At 37.1% G+C, this 25,582-nt stretch overlaps 1 protein-coding gene across 3 annotated transcripts in view; it reads left to right on the top strand.

Annotated features, from left to right (window-relative positions):
• The window catches only part of uggt2 (UDP-glucose glycoprotein glucosyltransferase 2), a 78,991-nt gene that overhangs the window by 26,693 nt on the left and 26,716 nt on the right, over positions 1 to 25,582 (top strand). For 2 of the 3 annotated variants that reach the window (XM_057853540.1, XM_057853539.1), the window contains exons 22-26: positions 3,649 to 3,855; positions 14,632 to 14,763; positions 20,271 to 20,401; positions 20,540 to 20,635; positions 20,739 to 20,841. In XM_057853540.1, the coding sequence (XP_057709523.1) occupies positions 3,649 to 3,855; positions 14,632 to 14,763; positions 20,271 to 20,401; positions 20,540 to 20,635; positions 20,739 to 20,841 (669 nt within the window). Of the gene's footprint in view, positions 1 to 3,645; positions 3,856 to 14,631; positions 14,764 to 20,270; positions 20,402 to 20,539; positions 20,636 to 20,738; positions 20,842 to 25,582 lie in introns of all 3 variants that reach the window. The other variant, XM_057853538.1, reaches the window with a different exon arrangement.

Here is a 25,582-nt window from a genome sequence, read left to right as displayed (position 1 = left end):
AAATGCAAACGAGCGTGAATGGCGAGCAAACAGCTAGCGAGGAGGAACGCGACAGAATGCTGCCAAATTGCGACCTCATAGAACGTTGACAGCGGCAGGTTTAAGAAGCTTGGCGCCTTTTCCGGTGGCCAATCAGTGGTGGTGACGTCACAGTGGGAGGGGAAGCAGCCAGCTGGTGGAGGCGACGATCAGCTGACTGGAAGAACCTGAGAAAATTAACTATTAAACGGCCAGGGGCCGTCACACCTTTGTTGGCAATAACGGAGGCCAAACGTTTTCTGTAACTCTTCACAAACTTTTCACATGCTGATGCTGCTATTTTGGCCCATTCCTCCATGCAGATCTCCTCTAGAGCAGTGTTGTTTTGGGGCTGTCGTTGGGCAACACAGACTTTCAACTCCCTCCACAGATTTTCTATGGGGTTGAGATCTGGAGACTGGCTAGGCCACTCCAGGACCTTGAAATGCTTCTTACGAAGCCACTCCTTTGTTGGCCCGTCTGTGTGTTTGGGATCATTGTCATACTGAAAGACCCAGCCACGTCTCATCTTCAATGCCCTTGCTGATGGAAGGAGATTTTCACTCAAAATCTCTCGATACATGGCTCCATTCATTTTTTCTGTGTACATGGCCCCATTCATTTTTTCCTTTACACAGATCAGTCGTCCTGGTCCCTTTGCGGAAAAACAGCCCCAAAGCATGATGTTTCCACCCCCATGCTTCACAGTGGGTATAGTGTTCTTTGGATGCAATTCAGTATTCTTTCTCCTCCAGACACGAGGACCTGTGTTTCTACCAAAAAGTATTATTTTGGTTTGATCTGACCATAACACATTCTCCCAATCCCCTTCTGGATCATCCAAATGCTCTCTAGCGAACCGCAGACGGGCCTGGACGTGTACTTTCTTCAACAGGGGGACACATCTGGCAGTACAGGATTTGAGTTCCTGGCGGCACATTGTGTTAGTGATAGTAGCCTTTGAAACTGTGGTCCCTGCTGTCTGTAGGTCATTCACTAGGTCCCCTAGTGTGGTTCTGGGATTTTTGCTCGCCGTTCTAATTATCATTTTGACGCCACGGGGTGAGATTTTGCACGGAGCCCCAGATTGAGGGAGATTATCAGTGGTTTTGTATGTCTTCCATTTTCTAATAATTGCTCCCACAGTTGATTTCTTTACACCAAGCGTTTTACATATTGCAGATTCAGTCTTCCCAGCCTGGTGCAGGTCTACAATTTTGTCTCTGGTGTCCTTCGACAGCTCTTTAGTCTTGGCCATAGTGGAGTTTGGAGTGTGACTGACTGAAGTTGTGGACAGGTGTCTTTTATACCGATAATGAGTTAAAACAGGTGCCATTAATACAGGTAATGAGTGGAGCCTCGTTAGACCTCGTTAGAAGTTAGACCTCTTTGACAGCCAGAAATCTTGCTTGTTTGTAGGTGACCAAATACTTATTTTCCACTCTAATTTGGAAATGAATTCTTTAAAAATCAAACAATGTGATTTTCTGTTTTTTTCACAATCTGTCTCTTATGGTTGAGGTTTACCCATGTTGACAATTACAGGCCTCGCTAATCTTTTCAAGTAGGACAACTTGCACAATTGGTGGTTGACTAAATACTTATTTGCCCCACTGTATCTCCGTTTAAACTCGATGCCATTTGACATTTATTCTTTTTTTACATAGAAAAGTGCATTATGTGTGGCAGAAACTGTTTCTCTGTAAAATACAACGAAAGCTATTTAAAACACTTTACATTTTATACCGATTCCCGTTTTGATACCAAAAAAAAAAAAAATTGTTTAAAAAGAAAAAGTTTAAACATGTTACTGTCCCACTGAATTTTTAAAACCAGAATAACATAGAAAAAAATACTTGTCCTTATTATATGCTACATTGAGTCAGTCCACTCAAATCTGCTCAGGCTGCTGAGAACACTTACACACACACACAATAAGTTGCCACTCACACTACCGCTAGTGTTTAACAAGCTCAACAATGACAGACATATGGCGTGGTCTTTCAAGTATAGTGCTCCTAGGCTTCTATGGCAACATCAAAGCTTGATCAGCTACCAAGCAGCAGGACAGAGAGTGATCGGATCGGCACATCTCTAGTTTGTTGGCTTGTGGCCGGTGCTGCGTTGGCGCTGCACATTAGAAGTATCTACATTATCGATGCTCAGAAAAAAGTATCGATACTTAGTATTGGGATGTAAAGGTTAGCGATATATCGCCAGATGATATTTTTTCCCACCTCTAGTCATTAATGACTGTGTGGTTTTGGACCTCAATAATTAGTAACTCATCAATGTTGTCAAAATTGTGAAGACTATGCACCGCACGCACCCGCCCACCTTTGCATAGTGTGAAATACGACCCACGCTGATTGTGTACGGTCGTGGCAGGTAAATACAGGGAGAGACTCCGTGATCCTCGTTGACAAAAGTGCTTTATTTGAAAGGAAACCAGTAGTTTTATTTTGTATCAGTGCTAAACGTCCTTTCCAGCACGGGAGTATTGAAAAAACTGACTTCTGCGTCAAGCCTTCAATTACATGCGGCACATCGTAGCCCATTCCGCAGGCGGTGGAAATTGTCAGATTAATTAGTATGCTTGAGAATATATATGAAATTATGAACGCAGCCAATCTTGTCGCAGCTGCACCTGGTGTGAATTAGGGGTAATTCAAATTCAAACCAAAAGGAAAAAAAAACACCCACATGTGACTCTGGAGCCGCAGCTTGCAGGTCACTGATTAGTCGTCCGTCATCGTCAATGGCACAAGAAGAGTTAAAAGAAATGCACTTTATATGTGGATGGATGAATGTTGATTATTGATAAAGCACTTGACTAGTGCTGCTACGATTAATCGATTAACTCGAGTATTCGATTAGAAAAAAAGATTCGAATTAAATTTTGTTGCTTCGAGTATTCATTTAATTAAAGTGGCGTTGTAATGGTTTATTTTGAAAGTGCTTGCATTTAGTTTTATTGATTAAGGCGGATACACTGCCTGGTCTGCCTCTTGTCACATACCTGAATCCAACTGCTCCCTGTTCAGACCAACGTAAGCAAAGTTTTTGTTTGAGCTAATGTTTTTTAATGCATTCATAATTTAGTTTATAGGTATATTTAGCAGTTTTTTTTTTTTTTTTGTGGGAATACGTGTCTGAACCATTTGTTAAGAGCATTGTAAATAAAACTTTAGCATTTTATAGCATTCAATCTAGCGGACCTTTTCTATGTAAGTTAGCCAATTGTTCTTTTGTTGTACACAGATCCTCATTTAAAAAAAAAAAAATACCGTTTGAGGCTCAGCTAAGGTATTTTAATTTTTCATGTTTCTTATCCGATTACTCGATTATTCGAACTAACTAGTCCATCAATTAATCGACTATTAAAATGTTCAATAGCTGCAGCCCTACACTTCACCCTGATGTAGGTTTAAGTACATTGGAAAAATGTGTTGGGAACTTGTTAAGTGATTATTGCTCAGGTATGTGTAATTGGGCCGACACTCATTTCTTATGTGTCAATAAAAATTCACTTGAACCAATCAACACTTCTGCGTTCTATGCTTGAAATAAAACTTGTGATATATGTGTGCATTTCATCATTGCTGTGCGTGTGTGTGTATGTACAAGAAGAGAGCCAGCCAAGGAGTGCGTGTGGGAGTGATGGCTAATCCCAGCGGAAGGCCCAGCAAAGATAACACGGCCGTGTACCGGGCTATCTGGGCTTCACTCCTTACCCAGAAGAATAAAGCTGCGGTTGAGTTTGTGCAAAAACTTGCAAAAGAGCAAAGTTACCAGCTCCTCCAGCAGGGGACCAAGATGAAGGACTTACTGCTGCAGGTAAAAGATGCAGTGGAGCATGTGGTTCGGGGCAATTTGCATTTATTTCACATTTCAGGTGAATTGAAATCATTTGGCTGTTGAGGTGAACAAAGACAAATTCAGTAGTTCCAAGTCAATGCAATTTTCAAAACATTTTCATTTCATCGTAAAGTCCGTCACCTTAATAAAGTATTTCACATATTTTTTAAAGGAAAATCTTAACATATTTGGATGTACTTAACTGATAGTAGGCAGAAATGTTTTTATAATACAAACGTTGCAAGGACATCATTTTGCGGGACTCTGACAAATAACTGCATTTACGCTTTCATTCAAAATTAGAACATTTAATCTGCAAAACTGGTGGATTATGTTTTTAAAAAATGGCTAAAATTGAGAAAAAACGTTTGCTATTTAAAAATTGGTAAATGCACCAATGACACCCTGTACTTTTTTTTTTTTTTTTTTTTTTTTTTTAACTTTACCCAGGGTTTCCCCCCAGAAAACCTGCAAAGCCTGGAGGTAGAGAAGCCCCCCAGTTTTTTGGGGGAAAAAAATTGACAGTTCACAGGAATTTTGATATTATGATGTTATTATAAGCCTTCTATTCATAATTTTTAAGCGTAGGGGCCTAAAATAGGCAGAGTCTTGAAAAATCAAACAAAAATACAATGCAATTCAGTCCGGAGAGCTAGGATAGGTTTGTTTACATATCGACCACGAGATGTTGCCCTTCAGTCTTATCACGAAGCGTTGTTAAAATCTGGTTAAATTATGTCTAAACTTTACACATTCTTCTTTAGCGCTACTTTAGCCTGACAGCCCACCAGGTTTATAAAGCACTGGGGAAACTTATAACACACACACACGCACACTAATCTAACTGCAAATCGGATTTTGGGATTTACTGTTGTACGTCTTGACAGTTCCCCTTCATCAAAGCTGTTTCCCTTCATGACACGTACAGTGAGTCACAATTGCGCCAAAACCAAACGTTTTAGCCACTTTCGCCTCCTCTAATGCAAACTACAGGAGGTACGATTGTATCTCACGCACACTTCCAGTTAGGCATGTGCCGGTATGAGATTCTGACGGTATGTTAACCTTAAGCCAAGACATCACGGTTTTACTGTATTGCTAATACAGCTTTAAAATGTGTTACTTTGAGATATCTGGGTTAAAAAAAAAAGCTTTTTCCCATTGGCAAATTGGAACATAAGTATAATGTTAAGTTAAATTAAAACAAGTCATAAAAAATAACTGAAATATTCTAAATAAAACCTAACCCCGCAGCCCAACAGTATTACAATCAGAAATGTTTATTTTCCAAAAAAAGCATGTGTATATGACTCGTATCATGCTTACATTATACATTATACCCACACACAATCTCTTTCTCAACACAGACAATTGCTAGAGAGAAAAAAACACCATGTTTTACTACCTGTAGACACACAAATCATGCTGGAGTTAACTCTCGTAGGTGGTGGGAAACGTTCATGACAGTGTTTACTAACCTTTAATTTTGTATAAATGCGAAATCACATTGGAGGTATTGCCTCCCCGGCAGCCACCCTCCGCGAACATGTTCTACATATTGGTTGACCTTCCTCCTCTAAGCCGCGCCCTTCTGTAACTTTTCCGTAGCCAAAGTATTCCGGTACTAGTGATTTTGTTTTATTCGATGGGGGAAAACCTCCTCCAGCCATTATGTCGCACAGCTGACTCACTGACACTGAGCAACAACTGGTGGGGGGAGTGTTAAGCCTTATAGCTGCAAGCGAGAGATTTCTCCCTGTATTTCTAGGATGTAAAAAAAAAATAGCTAATACCTTAGGGACGATATGATGGAAAACTTTTGCGGTTTTGAAACCGTGATGTTTTCATAGCACGGTATACCTTGAAACCTGTAATCGGCACATGTCTACTCCCAGTTGACTTTGACTGAATATGGCTGACTGCAACGCCATTTCTTTCAGTCCAGTCCATGACTGCTCTCAATTACAACACTGCGCATTTCTTTAAAATTTAACGTGTCATTTTTACAAAGCCGTATCGTGTGGTTCACTTTCGCATAGGACAGTTCAGATTTTTAAATCACAGAAATCAGATACACACAATTTACCAGCTGCCTACTACAATTTTATGAATATTGACAGTTACAAACAGGTGTCAGACAAAATGGAAGTGATTTTTATAGCCTGTTTTTAAAACATTTTGAAACGAGTATATAGTACAAATAAATAATAAAAAATAATCTTGCCTGCCTTGCCATTTCATGTGGCTGGTAAAAGTAAATCATGTGCATCGATTTCACGTTTTTCTGTTAAAATTTAAACTACATTTTCTGTGGTTGGTAATGAAAGATAAGGACTACATGAATCACAAAATATTTGCTAATTGAATTAAAGAATGTTTACTATTTTTTGACATTTTTCCCAATTTCAATTAAATTTTTTAAATAAATATATTTAATAATTATTATGATAATTTAAAAAATATATAGTAAAAAAGACTATTTATTTATTTTACTTTCTTAAAAAAAAAAAAAAAAAAATATATATATATATATATATATATATATATACCAGTATGTATGTATGTATGTATGTACAGTATGTACAGTGGGGAGAACAAGTATTATCAAATACTTGTTCTCCCCACTGTACATATATATATATATATATATATATATATATGTGTGTGTATATATATGTATGTATATATGTCAAGCCTTTGCTTTAAGTCCCCATGCAGCTCCCAACTTGAAAAAGGTATTTGGCGTTAGCCCAGAGTAGAGTGGGATTCACTCGAATGAATGAACAGTTTTCCTTTTCTCTTTTTTATTGAGCATTGTGGAAACCATTTCCATTAGGTGAAAAACCTTAAACAATACAAAAGAACAATACAAAAGAAAACCTCAATAGTGGCATTTTACTTTAACAATTCAACAATAAAATTGTATATTTGATATCTAACACAAACTACACCTATTTAGAACTGTCAGTTAACCATTATTTTAAATTACACAATATTTTAACTCTCACTTCTAAATAATTAAACTTTTATACCATACTTTTGAACTTTTATACCAAAAGACAAATTCCTTAAATTACATTTTTCCAATCAACAAAAATGATAACAGTGAAACCTATAATACTTCAAATGTCAATACTAAACCAGTGACTCAAACCCAAATGACCCCATAAACAAACAACAAGAGTCCAAACATTTCAACTGGTGAGTCGTGCCATGTGCTAATGGCCGCCGCTGGCACATTGCAACTTAAAGTTTTGCTGCTTACCGGCTGCCTCTCTGGTTAGTTTTTTGCCAACGCCGCCAGTTGCACGGGACTGCAAGTGTCACTAGCCAAAACCAGGCTGCCATCTTCTTCCCAGCTTTTATAGCTTTGGATTCCTCACCTGGTTGATTGGCCAGTCTGTTCCAGCTGTGAGCCGTTGCCATGTTGCTTGGCTGTTGATTTTCCAGTTCAAGGCCTGGTTGCCAGCTCACTGCTTTTTGCTGATGTTTCTCAGAGTTTGACTTGACAATATATATAAACACATATATTATGGGGTGTCAAACGATTAAAATTTTTAATCGAGTTAATTACAGCTTAAAAATTAATTAATCGTAATTAATCGCAATTAATCGCAATACAAACCATCTACAAAATATGCCATATTTTTCTGTAAATTATTGTTGGAATGGAAAGATAAGACACAAGATGGATATATACATTCAACATACGGTACATAAGTACTGTATTTCTTTATTATAACAATAACTCAACAAGATGGCATTACCATTATTAACATTCTGTTTAAGCGATCCATGGATAGAAAGACTTGTAGTTCTTAAAAGATAAATGTTAGTACAAGTTATAGAAATTTTATATTAAAACCCCTCTTAATTTTTTCGTTTTGATAAAATTTGTAAAATTTTCAATAAAAAAATTAACTAGTAGCCCGCCGTTGTTGATGTCAATAATTAATTACACAATGTTCACTGGGCGGCAAAACTCCGAAAAACAACAAGTACACCTTTCACTGTACTGTCATTTTAATCTGTTTGAGCGGGGCTTTGTGGGTTAATTGCGTCAAATATTTTAACGGGATTAATTGAAAAAATTAATTACCGCTCGTTAACACGATCATTTTGACAGCCCTAATTATATATATATACAGTGCCTTGCAAAAGTATTCGGCCCCCTTGAACCTTGCAACCTTTCGCCACATTTCAGGCTTCAAACATAAAGATATAAAATTTAAATTTTTTTGTCAAGAATCAACAACAAGTGGGACACAATCGTGAAGTGGAACAAAATTTATTGGCTAATTTAAACTTTTTTAACAAATAAAAAACTGAAAAGTGGGGCGTGCAATATTATTCGGCCCCCTTGCGTTAATACTTTGTAGCGCCACCTTTTGCTCCAATTACAGCTGCAAGTCGCTTGGGGTATGTTTCTATCAGTTTTGCACATCGAGAGACTGACATTCTTGCCCATTCTTCCTTGCAAAACAGCTCGAGCTCAGTGAAGTTGGATGGAGAGTGTTTGTGAACAGCAGTCTTCAGCTCTTTCCACAGATTCTCGATTGGATTCAGGTCTGGACTTTGACTTGACCATTCTAACACCTGGATACGTTTATTTTTGAACCATTCCATTGTAGATTTGGCTTTATGTTTTGGATCATTGTCCTGTTGGAAGATAAATCTCCGTCCCAGTCTCAGGTCTCGTGCAGATACCGACAGGTTTTCTTCCAGAATGTTCCTGTATTTGGCTGCATCCATCTTCCCGTCAATTTTAACCATCTTCCCTGTCCCGGCTGAAGAAAAGCAGGCCCAAACCATGATGCTACCACCACTATGTTTGACAGTGGGGATGGTGTGTTCAGGGTGATGAGCTGTGTTGCTTTTACGCCAAACATATCGTTTTGCATTGTGGCCAAAAAGTTCAATTTTGGTTTCATCTGACCAGAGCACCTTCTTCCACATGTTTGGTGTGTCTCCCAGGTGGCTTGTGGCAAACTTTAAACGAGACTTTTTATGGATATCTTTGAGAAATGGCTTTCTTCTTGCCACTCTTCCATAAAGGCCAGATTTGTGCAGTGTACGACTGATTGTTGTCCTATGGACAGACTCTCCCACCTCAGCTGTAGATCTCTGCAGTTCATCCAGAGTGATCATGGGCCTCTTGGCTGCATCTCTGATCAGTTTTCTCCTTGTTTGAGAAGAAAGTTTGGAAGGACGGCCGGGTCTTGGTAGATTTGCAGTGGTCTGATGCTCCTTCCATTTCAATATGATGGCTTGCACAGTGCTCCTTGAGATGTTTAAAGCTTGGGAAATCTTTTTGTATCCAAATCCGGCTTTAAACTTCTCCACAACAGTATCTCGGACCTGCCTGGTGTGTTCCTTGGTTTTCATAATGCTCTCTGCACTTTAAACAGAACCCTGAGACTATCACAAAGCAGGTGCATTTATACGGAGACTTGATTACACAAAAGTGGATTCTATTTATCATCATCGGTCATTTAAGACAACATTGGATCATTCAGAGATCCTCACTGAACTTCTGGAGTGAGTTTGCTGCACTGAAAGTAAAGGAGCCGAATAATATTGCACGCCCCACTTTTCAGTTTTTTATTTGTTAAAAAAGTTTAAATTATCCAATAAATGTTGTTCCACTTCACGATTGTGTCCCACTTGTTGTTGATTCTTGACAAAAAAATAAATTTCATATCTTTATGTTTGAAGGCTGAAATGTGGCGAAAGGTTGCAAGATTCAAGGGGGCCGAATACTTTTGCAAGGCACTGTATATATATATTCTTTAAATGAAGTAATTTTTGGGGGGTTTTTTTGGGTAAAAAAAAATGTGGGGGAAAAATAGAATATCTGCCACTATAACACTGAAGAAAGAGGATTCTGAAAATTTTTACATCAACAATATTTCCCAAAAAGAAATTGACTATCAAAAATATTGTCAATTAATTTGCTAATAGTATAGTTGTTGATTAGTCAATTAATTGTGCATTTTTTACAGCAGTAAAGTAAGCTTGTCGCAATATGCAATAATTCCATTTATCGCACGGTAAATGAAAATGAAGGCGATAATTTTCCCCCCGCGCAGCAGATGTGCGGCGGACGTGCTATCCTTGTTACCAACAGCGCAATATGCTGTGATGAGGATTCACTCTGTTTTATTGACTTCTGGGTATGTTCGTTTTACACATTTGAACCTAGCCTAAGGCTATGTTCATACTACAGGTCTTAATGCATGAATCCGATTTTTTCGTGTTTTTCCGACTCGCGTGAGCCATTAACTTGATGGCCTGAACGTGACAAGTCGCATAGAAGTGGACCATTTCAAATACGATCGGGGTCACTTAGGTATGTGGTCTAAATCGTATCTGGGCCACATTTTTCCAGAGTGTGGCTGGCGGTCTGAACTTTCAAGTCTCCCGAATCGGAATTCATGCAGCAATGACATCAGCAAAGCGAAAGCGGCAGGCAGGACGGGAGCGATGTAGCTGTGCATTAGCGTCTAACTTGAACTCTGCTTTTATGCACGAAGCGGGCTTGGACACACGGTGATAAAAAAATAAATAAATGAAGAAAAGGATAAGCCTGCCAATTTTCAATTTTAATTCTATGCGCCGAATGAGCAATATTTCAGTATTGCTTACATGGCCAAGACGGGGCAAATTGACACACTCACATCATGTCACGCACACAAGTCAAGGCTTATGTGCGTGCGTGTATGCGTTCTATCAGTCCATATAAACTTTGAATAAAGGACTAAACGGGGATTATTAATGTCTGTTATTTGTGTCATCTTTTTGGAAATCAAAATATGATCACCCTGGAATGACATACAGCTAGCATGTGTCATTTGTTTTGATGCTTTTGCGAATTAGTGTGTATGCGTGATACATGAACAGGCTCCATGGACAAAGGGAGTCTGAACGGGCACGCCAAAAACCAGACATGACAAAAAATCGTATTTGTGCAGTGCATTAAGACCTGCAGTATGACCAAAAAAAAAAAAAAAAGACCTGCAGTATGAACCTAGCCTTAGTGAAGCCAAATTTTTGTTACTGCTACTTAATTAATCTATTTTTCTCTGTTGTTGTTGAAGTGCAATTGTTTGTGTTACTGCAACTTTATACCTCTGTGCCTAAATGCTTAAGTTATTGAAGTCCAATTTTATCTTTCCTTGAAAAAGACTGTTTTAAAATTCTGTTTCTGTGCAATATTGATATTGTTGTCTTTTACTTAAAAGAGGCATGGTCTATTCTTTTTAGTTGGGATTTCTTAAAAAGTGTTTTTTAATTTAAGAGTAAACGTTTATTGCGTTTAAATGGGTGTACTTAGTATTACTTACTTATTATTACTTCAATATATAATGTATTCTTATTGTGTTATTGTAAATTGGTTATAAAAAATTGGGTGGGGGGGCGCAATAACATCGCATATCGCAATAATTTATGAGAGAATTTATCGCCCACTAAAATTTATTATCGCGACAGGCCTACAGTAAAGCAAACGGCACTGTCAAAGTGCTATATTGGTTCTTTTTGCGAGGACTTGTCTGATGCTATTCTTATTGTGATATCAACATATTGTTAATTTTTTGATAATATTCAAGCCAATTTTACAAACTGTTATTTTTCAGCACACAAGGTTTGCATAATAAGTTATGAGAGCGTTGTTTGCTGTGATTGTCTTATTTTCTTCATTTCTGTACAGCATGATATCGGGAAGGAAATTTTAGCTGTTTCCAAAGCGAAACTGATTTCCTCATCAAAGAGGGAGGCAATTCGGGAAATAGATTTTCCGCAGGTGGAACACGCAATCAGTCATCGTCAGTGAAATGTGTGTATTTCTGACATGGGCGGAGGGTGACTGTATCAGAAAAATAAATGATAGTCTTTTAGGCATAACTGACAAGCATAACAGCAAAAGGGAGGATAATAAAGGTCCGCCGCCGCCACCCGCAGAGATTTGTCCGACACTGCTTTCTTGATTTAAGTGCCCTGTCTGACTAAATGGTGATTGATGAACCCATCTTCTCATTCCCCTTCTGAACATAAGCTCTCAGAATACATTTAGAAGCGCGTGTGATGCTCCACAGCCTGTAGATGTCGAGTCGGGCAGCCCACTCGCTGTCAGTTCCACTTGATCTGTCATGGTGGCGGATATCCTCGTGTCCAGGAATGGATGAGCAGTAGAATGCATTATTTCATTAAGCTTTTACTGCCCTTTTTGGTCACACCGGACAGTCGCTGTGATGATTTAAGCCATCTGAAACGGGCATTTTCTCCTTGGTTGTATGCGGTATTTGGCTGTAACAAATCATGGGACCGCACTGTTACAGTCTCCCATCAGGATAATATCTCTGAGCACAGTTTACGTTCAGGAGTCTTGAAGAGTACGGTGCGATACACACACAAAAAGTCCCTTTTTACTTAAGTTTTTACAACACATTATAGTTGTCATGTTTTTACAAGATGCTATCATGTAAAAATGTGTTATAACGTAATATTACAAGTATGTAAAAATGTGATCATTATCATGTACAAATGTGATAATTATCATGTAAGAATTTGAACAGCTAGCTTGTAAAAATCTGCTTGTTTGTTCTTCTCCTCTTCTGTTAGCTTCCTTTCTTTCTGTCCCTCATAACCACTTCCTGTTCACTGCTCTCTCCTAATGAACCTAATGAACAACCTCAAAGGGAGTATATCAAACTCCCATGTGACATATTTAAACTGTTCAGACGATAAAGACACTCTCCTAACAGAACAGGTTTAAAAAAAAAAAAAAAAAATCACAGCTTACTACAAAAAGTATCTTTTACACAAGGAGCAAGAACACATCAGTACTTTCAATCTTTCAAAGTGATAAAGCATCACATTTTGACACGCTAGATATCTCGTTTTTGCATGATAATGATCACATTTATACATATTATATACATTTATACATATATTAAACTTGCATTATACATTTGCACACTTTTTGTGTTTTTACATGATAGCATCACGTTTTTGCATTATAGTCATCATGTTTTCGCGTGATCTGTATCATGCATTTACATGATAATTCACATGTTTCAAGTAATAATCACTTTTTCACATGGTCTTTATCACAATAACACATATTTATCATGTTTTCACATGATAATGGTCATATTTATACATGATATTTATCACATTTTTGCATGACATCTATCTCGTTTTTACATGATAGTCATCATGTATTCAAATAATCTTTATCACGATTTTACATATTTATCATTTTTTAAAATGATAACAATCACGTTTTTAAATGATAGCTATCACTTATTTAGATTAGCGTTATCACGTCTTTACATGATATTTCATGTTTTTACATAGCAATAACATTTTCATATAATATCACCGTAATTTTCGGACTATAAGCCACTACTTTTTTCCCTCATTTTGAATCCTGCGGTCCATTCAAAAGTAAGATAATTTGCCTAATGGCACAAAATGACATCTGTCATAAGCATTCATTAATGCTCATGGCAGTGTCATGTCATAAGTATTTTTGTCTTATGAAAGGCTTATGGCCCCACTGTCAAATAAAGTGTCACTAAATACCATAACTAGCAATTGATGAAACAAATGGAACAGTAACCGAAGAAATAATTAGTACATAACATGAATTTTGATTATTTACATCTGTAGCACTGCAATGCATGCTAGGAGGCATGTTGGACAACAGTGTTGACAGCAGGTGGCAGCAGAGATTAACTACCTCCCTCAAGGAAGCACTGATGGCCAAATGAAGCTTCTTGAAGCAATGAAGCTTTGCAGCCAATTGTTTCAAAGCTTCATGGTGGTTCATTTGGTCTTATGACAGTCTTATGATGCCGCTGTCAAATAAAGTGTTCCCTGTTAATTTGTTTTGGTGTGAATATCCCATAATACAGTGAGGACAGCTTCGCCTTAAAGTCCGTTGCGGCTTATCTATGAACAAATGCCGTTTTAATGTCAAATTTGGTGGATGGCGGCTTATAGTCAGGTGCGCCTTATAGTCCGATAATTAGGGTATGTAAAAGTTTTCATTATTGTGTGGTTTCATAATCCTGTCGTGTAAAAACATGATAACTTTCATGTGAAAGTGTGATACTGGACTTTAGTTTTGGGGGGGGGCAGTAATACACTACCATACAGGAGCGGTGACAACAAACTTGCCTTCAATTATACCTAGTTTAAACAGCGGGGGGTTAGTGAGTGGGCTGGAAATAGCAATGTAAGGAATGGGAGGATGTGTGAGTTGAGACCCGGAGTCAGGGGATACAAGTTTATTATTGGCTGCCAGACAGTCTTGCTGACTGGATTGTGCTGACATTATTGGTATTTACCTGTTCTCCTGAGAAGAGGAACGTTGCAAAAACTAATAACCTGACTCTACACCCCCTTTTCACTCCCACACCTAATTTGTTACACACACAAAATGGCAGCAATTTAATTAAAAGTTGGTTTTTATTAATTAGAAATTGATTCATCTCACTCTCACGCACAGTTCTGACAGCTCGGTCGGTGCGCTTGAAATATCTGACAACTGCATTGACGCGAGGCATCCAGGCTATTGTGAATAATAAAAGAAAAAACAAGTAATGTTGGCCCCTCTTGTCATTCATTCATCATTCCACAACCCTGCAAATTGCTCCGATATTATTTTGGACGTTCTGTAATAGGGAAAAAGTCCTTCAGCTACTATATTGGATTGCACAGCACAAGTGAACTTATTTTTTCTGCTTTAAGGGCATGGACACTGATGCCTTTGAGAAGAAGTTTAACACGCTAGAAGTGGATTTTGTCCGCAGTCAGCAGCTCTTTTGCCGGGATGTCTTAAAACTGAGGGCTGGAGAGAGGGCGGTCATCATCAATGGCAGGGTGAGTAAGAATCCATTCGTAAATTAACTCATTGGTTTCCATTGACAGCGATAGAAGTCCAATCCGTTTTGACGGGGAGCGGATGGCAGCGATTGACGTCTATTTCTGTCCATAGCACTGACACAGAATCATTTCTAGTCAGCAGAACATCATAACTTAAATGGATAAAAAATTGTGTTACAATCATATTACATTTAACACCCCAGAGGCAAGTGGTAAATAATATATTTCAAGTTCAGGTGTCCTCAAATCAACCTTCCAAGGTGTCGAAGGCTTAGAAAGAGATTGTCCTCTGCATAGAAACGCAAAGAGAAGGGCTTAAAACACCTTTTACATGTATAAAAGTGAAAGTTCATACAGTTATCAATGGACATTTTGTGTCAAGATCAGTGTTGTTAATCTTACTTTAAAAAAGTAATTAATTGCAGTTACAAATTGCTTCTCCCAAAAAGTAACTGGGTTAGTAACTGAGCTACCACAACGTAAGAGTAAAACGTTACTCGGCAAAGTAACTGACGTTACTTTTCAGGTTATTATATGATACATTGTATAACGTCATTCACATCATATATACAGTATTTATAGTAACTGATTGAATGGTGTACTGCAAGCAACACGTCACTTTTGCTCATTAATATTCATGATGTTAGCAATTGTTGCCAGGCAGGTCAACCTCCCGTTTGTCCCTAATTGTAAATGAATGGAAAAAGTGTACGAACGAGGTTTTTACTGAGCTAAACCTACCAATTCAGTCCGAAAATGATGTCACTGCTGCCAAATTCACTGGTAAAGATGTGGAAGAACATACAAATGTTCAGTTAAAGAGATGTGCATTGCCTTACGCCACTGACAATGACATTCTCCTGCTTCAACAATCTATCCTTTACCACCATATGTCCTGTCTTTCTTCAGGCATGAAAATCTCTCACCTGTCGGCGAAATTCGCCGTTTTGAAGTAAAAAAGGATGACCTACGTGAATCGTGTAGATCCGAGGAGAAATTTTTTAAGGGGGGGGGGGGGTTGGGTGTAGGCATGTGCCGGTTACCTTCACGGTTTACCATGCTATTAAAACGTCGCGGTTACAAAACCACTAAAATTTTCCGTCATACGTAATCGTTATTTTTCATGTGTCAAAAATGCAGCAAGAAGTGGCTTGGCGCGGCAGCGCTTACCCTTTCCCCTGTTTGATGCTGCGTGTGCCATTGACGCTATTCCAGCAAACCCAAAAACAAGCACTCCAAACGCAAGGCGTACTTTTCTGCAATTTATTGATCTCTCACATCGTGGCAACTGAAATATACCAAATGAATACATTTAAAACGTTGTACAATGGTATTTTTCCAAGTGTGAGTAGCTTCAACAGTTTAGCTTCATGAAAAAGTTCGCCAAAAAAACCCCCCACACATTTTCCTTTCAAATTCAATACACAAAGTTACTAAAAACTTACAAACCAGAATGATAGGCAAGGCTTAGCAAGGAGAGCAACTTCATTGAGGTTAATCACAGCCGCTGAGAGAGAAACAAGTTTGAATGCAGGGGGGAGAAAAGAGCGTCAAAGATCGTTAATTGCGACAGATGATCTTGTTCTAAGCACAAATTCACGTTCGCTGGAAGAGGAGAGGTCTCACTCCCAATGTTTTTTAGAGGAATGCATTTGCCAGCATATTGAATTTGGTGAGTAATGGTTTCAATCGTTTTCATATTTTGCGTTATGGCAAGTTACTGCCGTTCGTTCCAGCTTGCATTGAACACTGCCAGAGCTAGCCAAATCTCTGGTGAAAAAAATAGCTCCCGTTAAGTTAGCGTCAAGCTTGTGTATTTAATGGTAATATAAAAGCAGTGTTGTCAGTAACGCGTTATGTGAGTAATGCGTAACAGTAATCTGATTACTTTCTTTCAGTAAAGAGCAATCTAACGCGTTCATTTTTCTAAATCCTTAATCTGATTAAAGTTACTTTCCTTGATTCCTGTGCGTTACTATTTTGTTATTGCCCCATAATGTATGTATAATGAGGAATACTGTAGTCATGGGAGTGACATCACTTGTCACATTTTCTAATCGGGGATGGAAAAAAAACAGGTGACGTGTTTTACCATGATGCGTGAGCCGTGAGCGCTGGGAATTTGCGGTCAAAACAACATAGCCTTGCTATCTCGCCAGGATGCAATTAAATAGGCAGGAGATATACTACAAACTGCTGCATTTGCACACTGGAAACACAGCCATTACTTCACATTTTTGTCCAGTAAAGATGACAAAAATATCTCCTTGCGCTGGCTCTAAAAGACTGTTGACCGCTAAAGCATCCAATTCAAGCACCACCTGGAATTACAGCACAACAGGTAACAAGACAGCCAGGACTTTTTGATACTGCTCGTGCTCAATCCTCTGTTCAAGCTCAGTTGTTGTTGAGGGTTTTGAAAGCTTAGGTTTAAAGAAATTCTAAATATCCATCTTGCCTCCTCAGCTGTAGTTTTGGCTAAGCAAAGCAAACGGCTGTCTCTCAGGTGCTATAGTCACAGGATCTGTTCGAAAAATAATTTGGACCCATTATGAAATACTTTGAAGGATTCTTATTCATTTCATTCATTTTTGTTGTTTTATTGCTCTAAAACTTTTATAGACAACATTTTAATGGTCATATTCAATGGTCTATACTTTAAAGGGGAAGTTCAGAATTTTTTACATTAGGCTTAATCTTTGAGTTAGCCTGGGTTCAATTAGTCGCTGGAGTTGATTTGAACAAATTCTGTGCAGTTTGCCAGTTATTTGATAGTTTCAGGGCTTCGGAGTGAGAGCGCGAGTCAATGGTGGTTGAAATCAACTCCTTCAACTAATTAAACCCCTGCTAATTTGAATATTAAGCCTTATGTGAAAAATTAAAATTGTCAAATTCGCCTCATGTTTCGCCGACGGAGGACATTTTGGCAGAACGCCGGAACATATTTCTTCCACACCCTTCTCACCTTTTTAACCCCTGACCCATTTTCATGCCTGTTTCTTATATATTATATCCGCTGGTTGTCTTACATCTCTGACCGTTCTTGGGGGCAATTTACATTGCTATTTTTGTGTAGCGATCGCAAATTCTACTCAGTGATAGCCAATGAACACTTTTTTTCATTAATAACAAATCTTAATTGTATAATTTATTTACACTTCCCCCTTACTAAAGTTGTTTTTTTACAACAGAAAAGGTAACAGTGGCAGTTATATACCATTTTAATTTTTTTCAGGTCATTCATTGTCAGACAGAAGCAGCACGGCAAAACGCCACGTTAAAAAATAAGTAAACCATCAAAATGGTTTACCTCTTCGTCCTCTGTAGGCCCTCAACAAACTGTTTACTGCATATGAAATGTGAATGGCTCCACCTTGCTGGCGTTAAACTGGTCTTTTGGACGTCCGCACAAGTTGATCCATTCTTCACATGATTTCCTCTGAGTTTTTGGTTTCGGGACACGTATGAAGAAAACATCCTTCATTTGTCATAATGTCTAGAGTCGTTTCTAAAAGTTATAGCAGTAGTGTTTGATCGGCATGTTCTTTTTTGAACGACTACCTGAGAAAACAAGCAGAAATAACATGGTTTGTATGCGAGAGCGTGTCCCACTTCCGTGTTACGATGGCGACGTCACGGTCTAAAAATGGTATACGTAACTGGCATTGAAATTAAATAATATCATTCCATTTTGGAGGCATCTGTGAATAACTAATAATACTAAGTTGCCCTTAATCACCTCGTTGAAACACCAAAAGTCTAATGTCAGAGTCAAGACTGGACAGGAAAATAGCTGTACAGCCAGCATGTAAAAAGGAACCTGCAGTACTCTTAGTCATGTAATCGATAACTAATTAATGATCAAATTTATCGACTATTTTTTTGATAGTCAATTAATTATTTAGAAACATTTCATATCAAAACATTTTTTTAAGTCGCTTAAGTTTTTTTTCTATATTATTTTAATTAATATATACATACTTTTATTGTATAGTTTCTTATTAAAAACAAAACAAAGAGGAGAATAATGTTTTTGCCTTTTTTCCCTTATTAAAAATATTTCCACAAAAGAAAAAACAAAAAAAAAAGAAAAAAAAACCCTAAATATTCTCTTATTTATTTTTTAAAAAGTATTTATTTATTTTCAAATTAAAATTTAAAATTGGGGAAACAATAAATATACTGCACTTTTATTTCTGGAGTCTTAAATTGAAGCAGACTGATTAATCTGGTGATTAATCAAAATGAGATATTTGCAAATATCTGCTTTTGCTTTGGAAAACATTGATAGTTACATTGTATTCATATTCCAACTTTTCTCAGTGCAAAGTCTTTTGTTTGAATGCATTTACACTTAAAATGTTCAGCAAAGAGTAATATAACAGTAACTGACATGTGATTAATGAATGAGTCAACTAATCGCAAAAGTAATCGGTGATTATTCGAGCACCATTAAAAATGACATTTTGCCCGAGTTTCCAAAAACGCTTTTTTGAAGTTGGATCGTATAGTACATTGTTGTTCAATTGCTACCTATTTGATGTGCACTAGAAAACAATTGACAGAGTTTGGTAAATGCCCTAAAAGACAGAAAGCCAAGTCTCAAGGCAGGTCATAAAATAAGCAAATGCAATACATTGATTATGGAAGGCGACCAAGTGAAATAAATTTTCGATCTGAAACATGCTTGAAAAGACGAACGAAACCCTTGCTGGCAAGCGCTGCGGTAAGACATTTTCTTGTAGTTGATCACAAGGTTTACACACAGCTCTGGGGGATTTTGGCCCACTCATTTTTACACAAACTCTCTAAATTCTTAAAGTTACTTGGCTGCCACATGGAAACTCAAATACTTCAGCTCCCTCCACAGGTTTTCTATTGCCTTGAGGTCTGGAGACCTAATGGAGACATGCATGTTGTTATCCAAATTATCCAACTTAATGGGTCTTAATTTTTTTATTTACAACAAATAAGCTGTATATTTTTATATGTTTATTTTCATTAAATGCTTTCATGCTGGAAAGTACAGTAAAATAAAAAAGTAACTTTGGTTTAAATTGAGAGGAAATCAACAATCATATACTTAATGAAAGGTGAATTGATTATCACAATAAATGAAACAATTGACATAGTTTAATTTAACTCATTGTCTGCCATTGACGGTGATATACGTCCAAATCCCCCAGTCAAATTGGGACACACACACATGTCCAAATACACAGGTTATCTGTCACTTTGCAATAATATCCTGTTTTTCATTTTCTAAAAATGTGATTAAGGCATATTTTAATTCTTAAAAGATTAATCAATTAACTGCTTAAAAATGTACTAATTAATTGAATATTAAAATTATATTTAAAAAATCAGTTATAGCCCTTCAGCATGAATTTGTCCAGCTAGCTAGCTAAGTAACTATGTATCTAACTAACGAACATGCTTTAAAGCAATACCTTTGGAGATGCTAAAAGCTGCTGGTGACATTACTCATCTGTGATGTGTGTCAGATCCTGGGGCCACTCGATGAGCAAGAAGAATTCACTGCAGAAGATTTCCAATTGCTGGAGAAGATTACTCGAAGCAGCTCTGCCGAGAAAGTCAAAGCTCAAGTTAAACTGATGGGGATGAAGCCAAAGCAGTATGTTTTTTTCCCCTCTATCTTGTTTACCCTGCATCTGTTCATGATGGCAGCTTCAGAATCCCATATATTTGTTGCATTTTAGCTGTTTAATGTCTTAACATGAGTTAAAAGGTTGTACTTCATTTTTTATTAAAGCGCAAGCAACCTGATCATGACAGTTGACGCTCTATTAACTTCAGCCCCCAAGGGAGAGGTCCGAAGGGAAGTGAACTTTCTCAAACACAGCCACAGGTGGGCTGGGGAATTGGCCATTCCGTCTTTGATTAAAATTGTCACATTATTCTGTAGTTTTTTAAAAAGCTAACCTTATTCCTTTTTTCATTGCGTCCCTCAGTGTGCTGCAGCTCTCGCCTCGTGAAAACGAGGTGTTCTATGATGTGGTGGCCATTGTTGACCCGCTTACTAGGGCGGCACAGAAAATGGCCCCCCTGCTGATTGTAAGTTATCATGGTTGTCGAATGAAAACCACAAAAATCACTTTTTCCCCCTCAGCAGTAATAAGCAATTGTTTGAATGTGACAATCGCAGCTTCCTCCCACCCCTTTTTGAGCTACATACTGTAATTTTCGGACTATAAGCCGCTACTTTTCCCCTCTGCTTTGAACCTGAAGCTCATAGTCCAGTGAGTCTGATTAATGGATTTTGCAGGCTGATAAAGTGTATGTCTTTAGTAGGGTTAATAAAAGTATTGAATTGTACTGATGCTGAAATGTTGTATCGGTATACAATATTTTATTACTCAGTTATTTTTTGGTTTTTGGGCACAGGTTAAGAGAATTTTGTTGTCATTGGGTAAATTCGATTCTGCACGACTCTTGATAGTAACGGAGGATATCTTTTGCAATTTCCTTGTTAACTCATTGGCTGCCGTTGACTGCGCTTGACGTCCAATCCATTGATTTTTTTTTGTGTTGGAAGTATTGAATTAAAAAAATATATGAATTGAATGTATAGAAATTAAAAATTCAATAAATACCTATTTTTAATATGTAGGCTACATTAATTATCATGCACATGACTTTATATATCTTGGAACCTATTCAAACCATTTTTATAGCTTATTGTATCAAAATGACAGTAATAACAGTTTGTGTAGTAAACTAGATGGAAAGTGGTTCTGAAATAATATCAAATAAATCGGTAAATTCATGTGGGCTTGTTCGATATTCATTTTCATCCAGTTTAGGGTCCTGGTTTATTTTATATCATTCAACATCAAATGTCATCAAAATAATACATGTAAATTAAAAAGTCAATTACATTGCAAAACTTTCTTACCTCAAGTGATGAAAGCGAAGCTCACAAACTCCGGTGTCCACTACGTCACCAGCTCCCAGTGAAACTTATTTTTCTTAGACAATTCTTGCATACAGCAAAGTCCTTGTTCACCTTACTTCCTATCTTGTTGGTGTAAAATCTAAAATGTGTCCCCATGTGTGATTTGTAGCAATATTTTTCTCATTTTTTCCTCCACCGTTCTCACGGAGCTTTTTTATTTTTTCAACCCACTTGGAGCTACCTCTCCTTCTCTAGACAACTTGTGCGCACTTTACCCTCACCGCCACTTCTGAGCGCCCCTAGTGGACCGCCAAGGAATTGCTCAACAAACATTGAGCAGTTTACAGCATCCATACTCCATTGTATGGCCAATATGTTAAATAAAAGTATCGATACTTGGCGGGAGCATATCGATAACCCATCGGGTTGCAAAATATCGCGATATATCGTTGTATCGAGATACTGTCACACTCTTAGTGTCGAAAATGGTATTGAGTATTTTTTTGTGTATAGATATGCAGTTGAAAATATTATAGTATCGCGACAACAATAGTCTTTAGGTGTGACTATCCCTATGGCTTATCATCCAGTGTGGCTTATAATGGACGCATACTTTTCTTGTCAAATTTGGTTGGTGAGGTTTATATTCCGGTGTGGCTTATAGTCTGAAAATTATGGTATGTATATATTCGTATATATTAGGGCTGTCAAAATTATCGCGTTAACGGGCGGTAATTAATTTTTAAAATTAATCACGTTAAAATATTTGACGCAATTAACGCACATGCCCCGCTCAAACAGATTAAAATGACAGCACAGTGTCATGTCCACTTGTTACTTGTGTTTTTTGGTGTTTTGTCGCCCTCTGCTGGCGCTTGGGTGCGACTGATTTTATACGTTTCAGCACCATGAGCAGTTTACTAGTTTATTTTTTGGTTGAAAATTACAAATTTTATTAAAAAGACAACATTAACAGGAGTTTCAATATAAAATTTCTATAACTTGTACCAACATTTATCTTTTAAGAACTACAAGTCTTTCTATCCATGGATCGCTTTAACAGAATGTTAATGTTAATGTCATCTTGTTGATTTATTCTTATAATAAACAAATGCAGTACTTATGTACAGTATGTGGAATGTATATATCCGTCTTGTGTGTTATCTTTCCATTCCAACAATAATTTACAGAAAAATATGGCATATTTTATAGATGGTTTGAATTGCGATCAATTACGATTAATTAATTTTTAAGCTGTGATTAACTCGATTAAAAATTTTAATCGTTTGACAGCCCTAATATATATATATATATATATATATATATATATATATATATATATATATATATATATATATATATATATATATATATTATCTTTATTCCGGAATCTCACAGTGGGTCCATAGCACACACACACCAACAAAGAAAAAAAAAAAAAAGAATACCGTACATACGGAGACATAATAATAAAGTGACTTGAAAGGAAAGAAAGAAAAAAAAAAAAAAAAAAAAAAAAAAAAAAAAACAGAACAACAAGGAAGCACTGGCAATCAGTGCACAACAAACAGGCTTTTGTGCCAATGGCACCACAGGCTCGAACTAAATCTAAAGCTCATTGTAGGGTCTGTTAAATTCATTATAATATTATTTCCAGACTCATTTAGCCGACACATGAAGCTGTACATCAATTTTCTTAAAAGCGCTTTAAATGTGGGTAATCCAGAGCTAACAAATAATTGACTGGCGCTGTACCATCTAGGCACACGCAGTAACAGCCTCAGGGCATCATTGTAGGCTACATTTAGCCTCTGCATGGATTTAGCTGTGTACCTTGACCACAGGTGAGCTGTGTAAAATGGTGTGCAGTATGCCTTAAACAGCGAGGTCTTAACGTGGGGGGAGCACATAGAAAATCTTCTTTTGAGCATATTTGCCTGTGCATAAAGTTTACAACATTGACGATGAATATCCCTGTCATCCGACAAGTCTTCAGATATGAAGTGGCCGAGGTATTTGGCTTCATTGCAAATATTCATAGCTATTTTGCCAAGAAAGAACTGAGGGAATATAGCCGCCCTATCTTCTTTAGAACGGACAATCATGATATTACTTTTCTCTGCGTTATATTTGATGTCAAAATGATCACCAAATTCGGAACATATCGAGAGTATATATATATATATATATATATATATATATATATATATATATATATATATATATATGTATATATTCATTTTATATATTAATAATGCTAATAAAATATATTAGCATTATTACTACTGTTACTAGTATTCTTTTTTAAAAATCTTTTACTGTTGTATTTCTTTTGTAACTGCTAAAAAAAATAAATGGCAAAAAAAAAAACCACTGTAAACATTGATAGATACAGCATGCAGGCCAAAGACTTACATTTTCTTGGCCTTCACCATATGAAGTCGATTTTAAAGTAATTTGAAAATGTAGCATTGTTCACTTTGATTTCATCAGCTTTTTCAGCTACCATCAGACTTATTTTGTGTAAATCCACTACTTTTGCTGCATGTTATCGTGCAGATGGCCTGGCTTAATATGAAAATATGACTCACTCTTTTCAGACAGCGAGTGAATCAGCGTTAGCAGTGCGCTCTCAGCATAGCTGGAGAAATCATCAAAGTGGCATATTGTATTGACTTGCGCTTGTGGTCCAGGTGCCTCCTCCCCTCGTCCTCAAAACCACTGACTCTTTGTTGTTTTTACTTCTGTTAAATTGTGTATTTATTATATTCAGAGCAGCAATAGCTCAATCTATAAGAGCTTCAGTGGAAGTGTTTGGCTTGGGGACTGAAAGGTTGACTCGATCGATACCCACAGACCGAAAAAGTGTAATATACTGTACGCGATGGAGTAGAAATTTGGAAGGGCTTGTGTAAAGCTGCCGGTTCCTTTTTGAAGTGATGCAAAAATTTATTTTCTCATAGGTGTGTCTGTTTCTAAAGTACTTGAATGAACTGTCTAAATTCTGGGAATGAATGATATTTCAGTGTTGATGTTTCATGTTTCAGTGCCATGGCGTCAATGACAGTTGAAGAGTTAAGCAAATAATTTAAACAGCAATACATGAGCTAGAGCTGGGTGATTTTAATATTGAGACTGTGGATCAAACAATTCACATTGAACAGCTGTGATATATTTAATCAACTAAATATGGTGGGGTTGGAAATGGACTGTAGTTTTGTAATTAGCTAACGCTGTCTTAAAAGCTAATAGACTAGTGTCGATGTTATTCGAGCAGTTTATTACAATCCAGTTGACAGACTGAACACACTGAATATATACAGTAAGACAGAAAAGCACACATATTGTGCATAAAAATACAAAACACGTTTAAAATCTTAATTTCTTCTGTGCTTACTAGCATAATGTAAATATACAATGGGAGAAAGACGCCATTCAGCCTGGGATTGGCTGGCAACCAATTCAGGGTGTATCCCGCCTCCTGCTCATAGTTAGCATGGATAGGCTCCAGCATCCCTGTGACCCTTGTGCGGATAAGCGGTACTGAAGAGGAATGAATAAATGATGGCATTCATACGCTAATGAAAATTAGTTCCAATTTTTATTTTTTTTATTTTTTTAATGAACTCGTGAAACAATTATCATATGTGAATAGTAAGTTTAACTAATTTCTAGTTCCTTATGTTTCAGTGCAGATTCTTAAAATCTAGTTTAAAAAAACAATAGAAAAAAACGAAGCTTTAAAAAAATCATGAAAAGAAAAGTGATCACATGCGATGAAGAGTCAAATACTTTTGCTCACTTGAAAATGGGTGAGGTGATGAATTTGGAATTTTGTTGGTGAAACATTTTAGAAATTCGAATGAAAAACATTTTCAACAAAACAGTTTATTTAAAAAA

This window comes from Corythoichthys intestinalis, chromosome 12 (genome assembly GCF_030265065.1).
Source record: "Corythoichthys intestinalis isolate RoL2023-P3 chromosome 12, ASM3026506v1, whole genome shotgun sequence".
NCBI classification, from domain to species: Eukaryota; Metazoa; Chordata; class Actinopteri; order Syngnathiformes; family Syngnathidae; genus Corythoichthys; species Corythoichthys intestinalis.
Note: the sequence above shows the minus strand (reverse complement) of the source record. Positions and strands in the feature narration are given on the sequence as shown.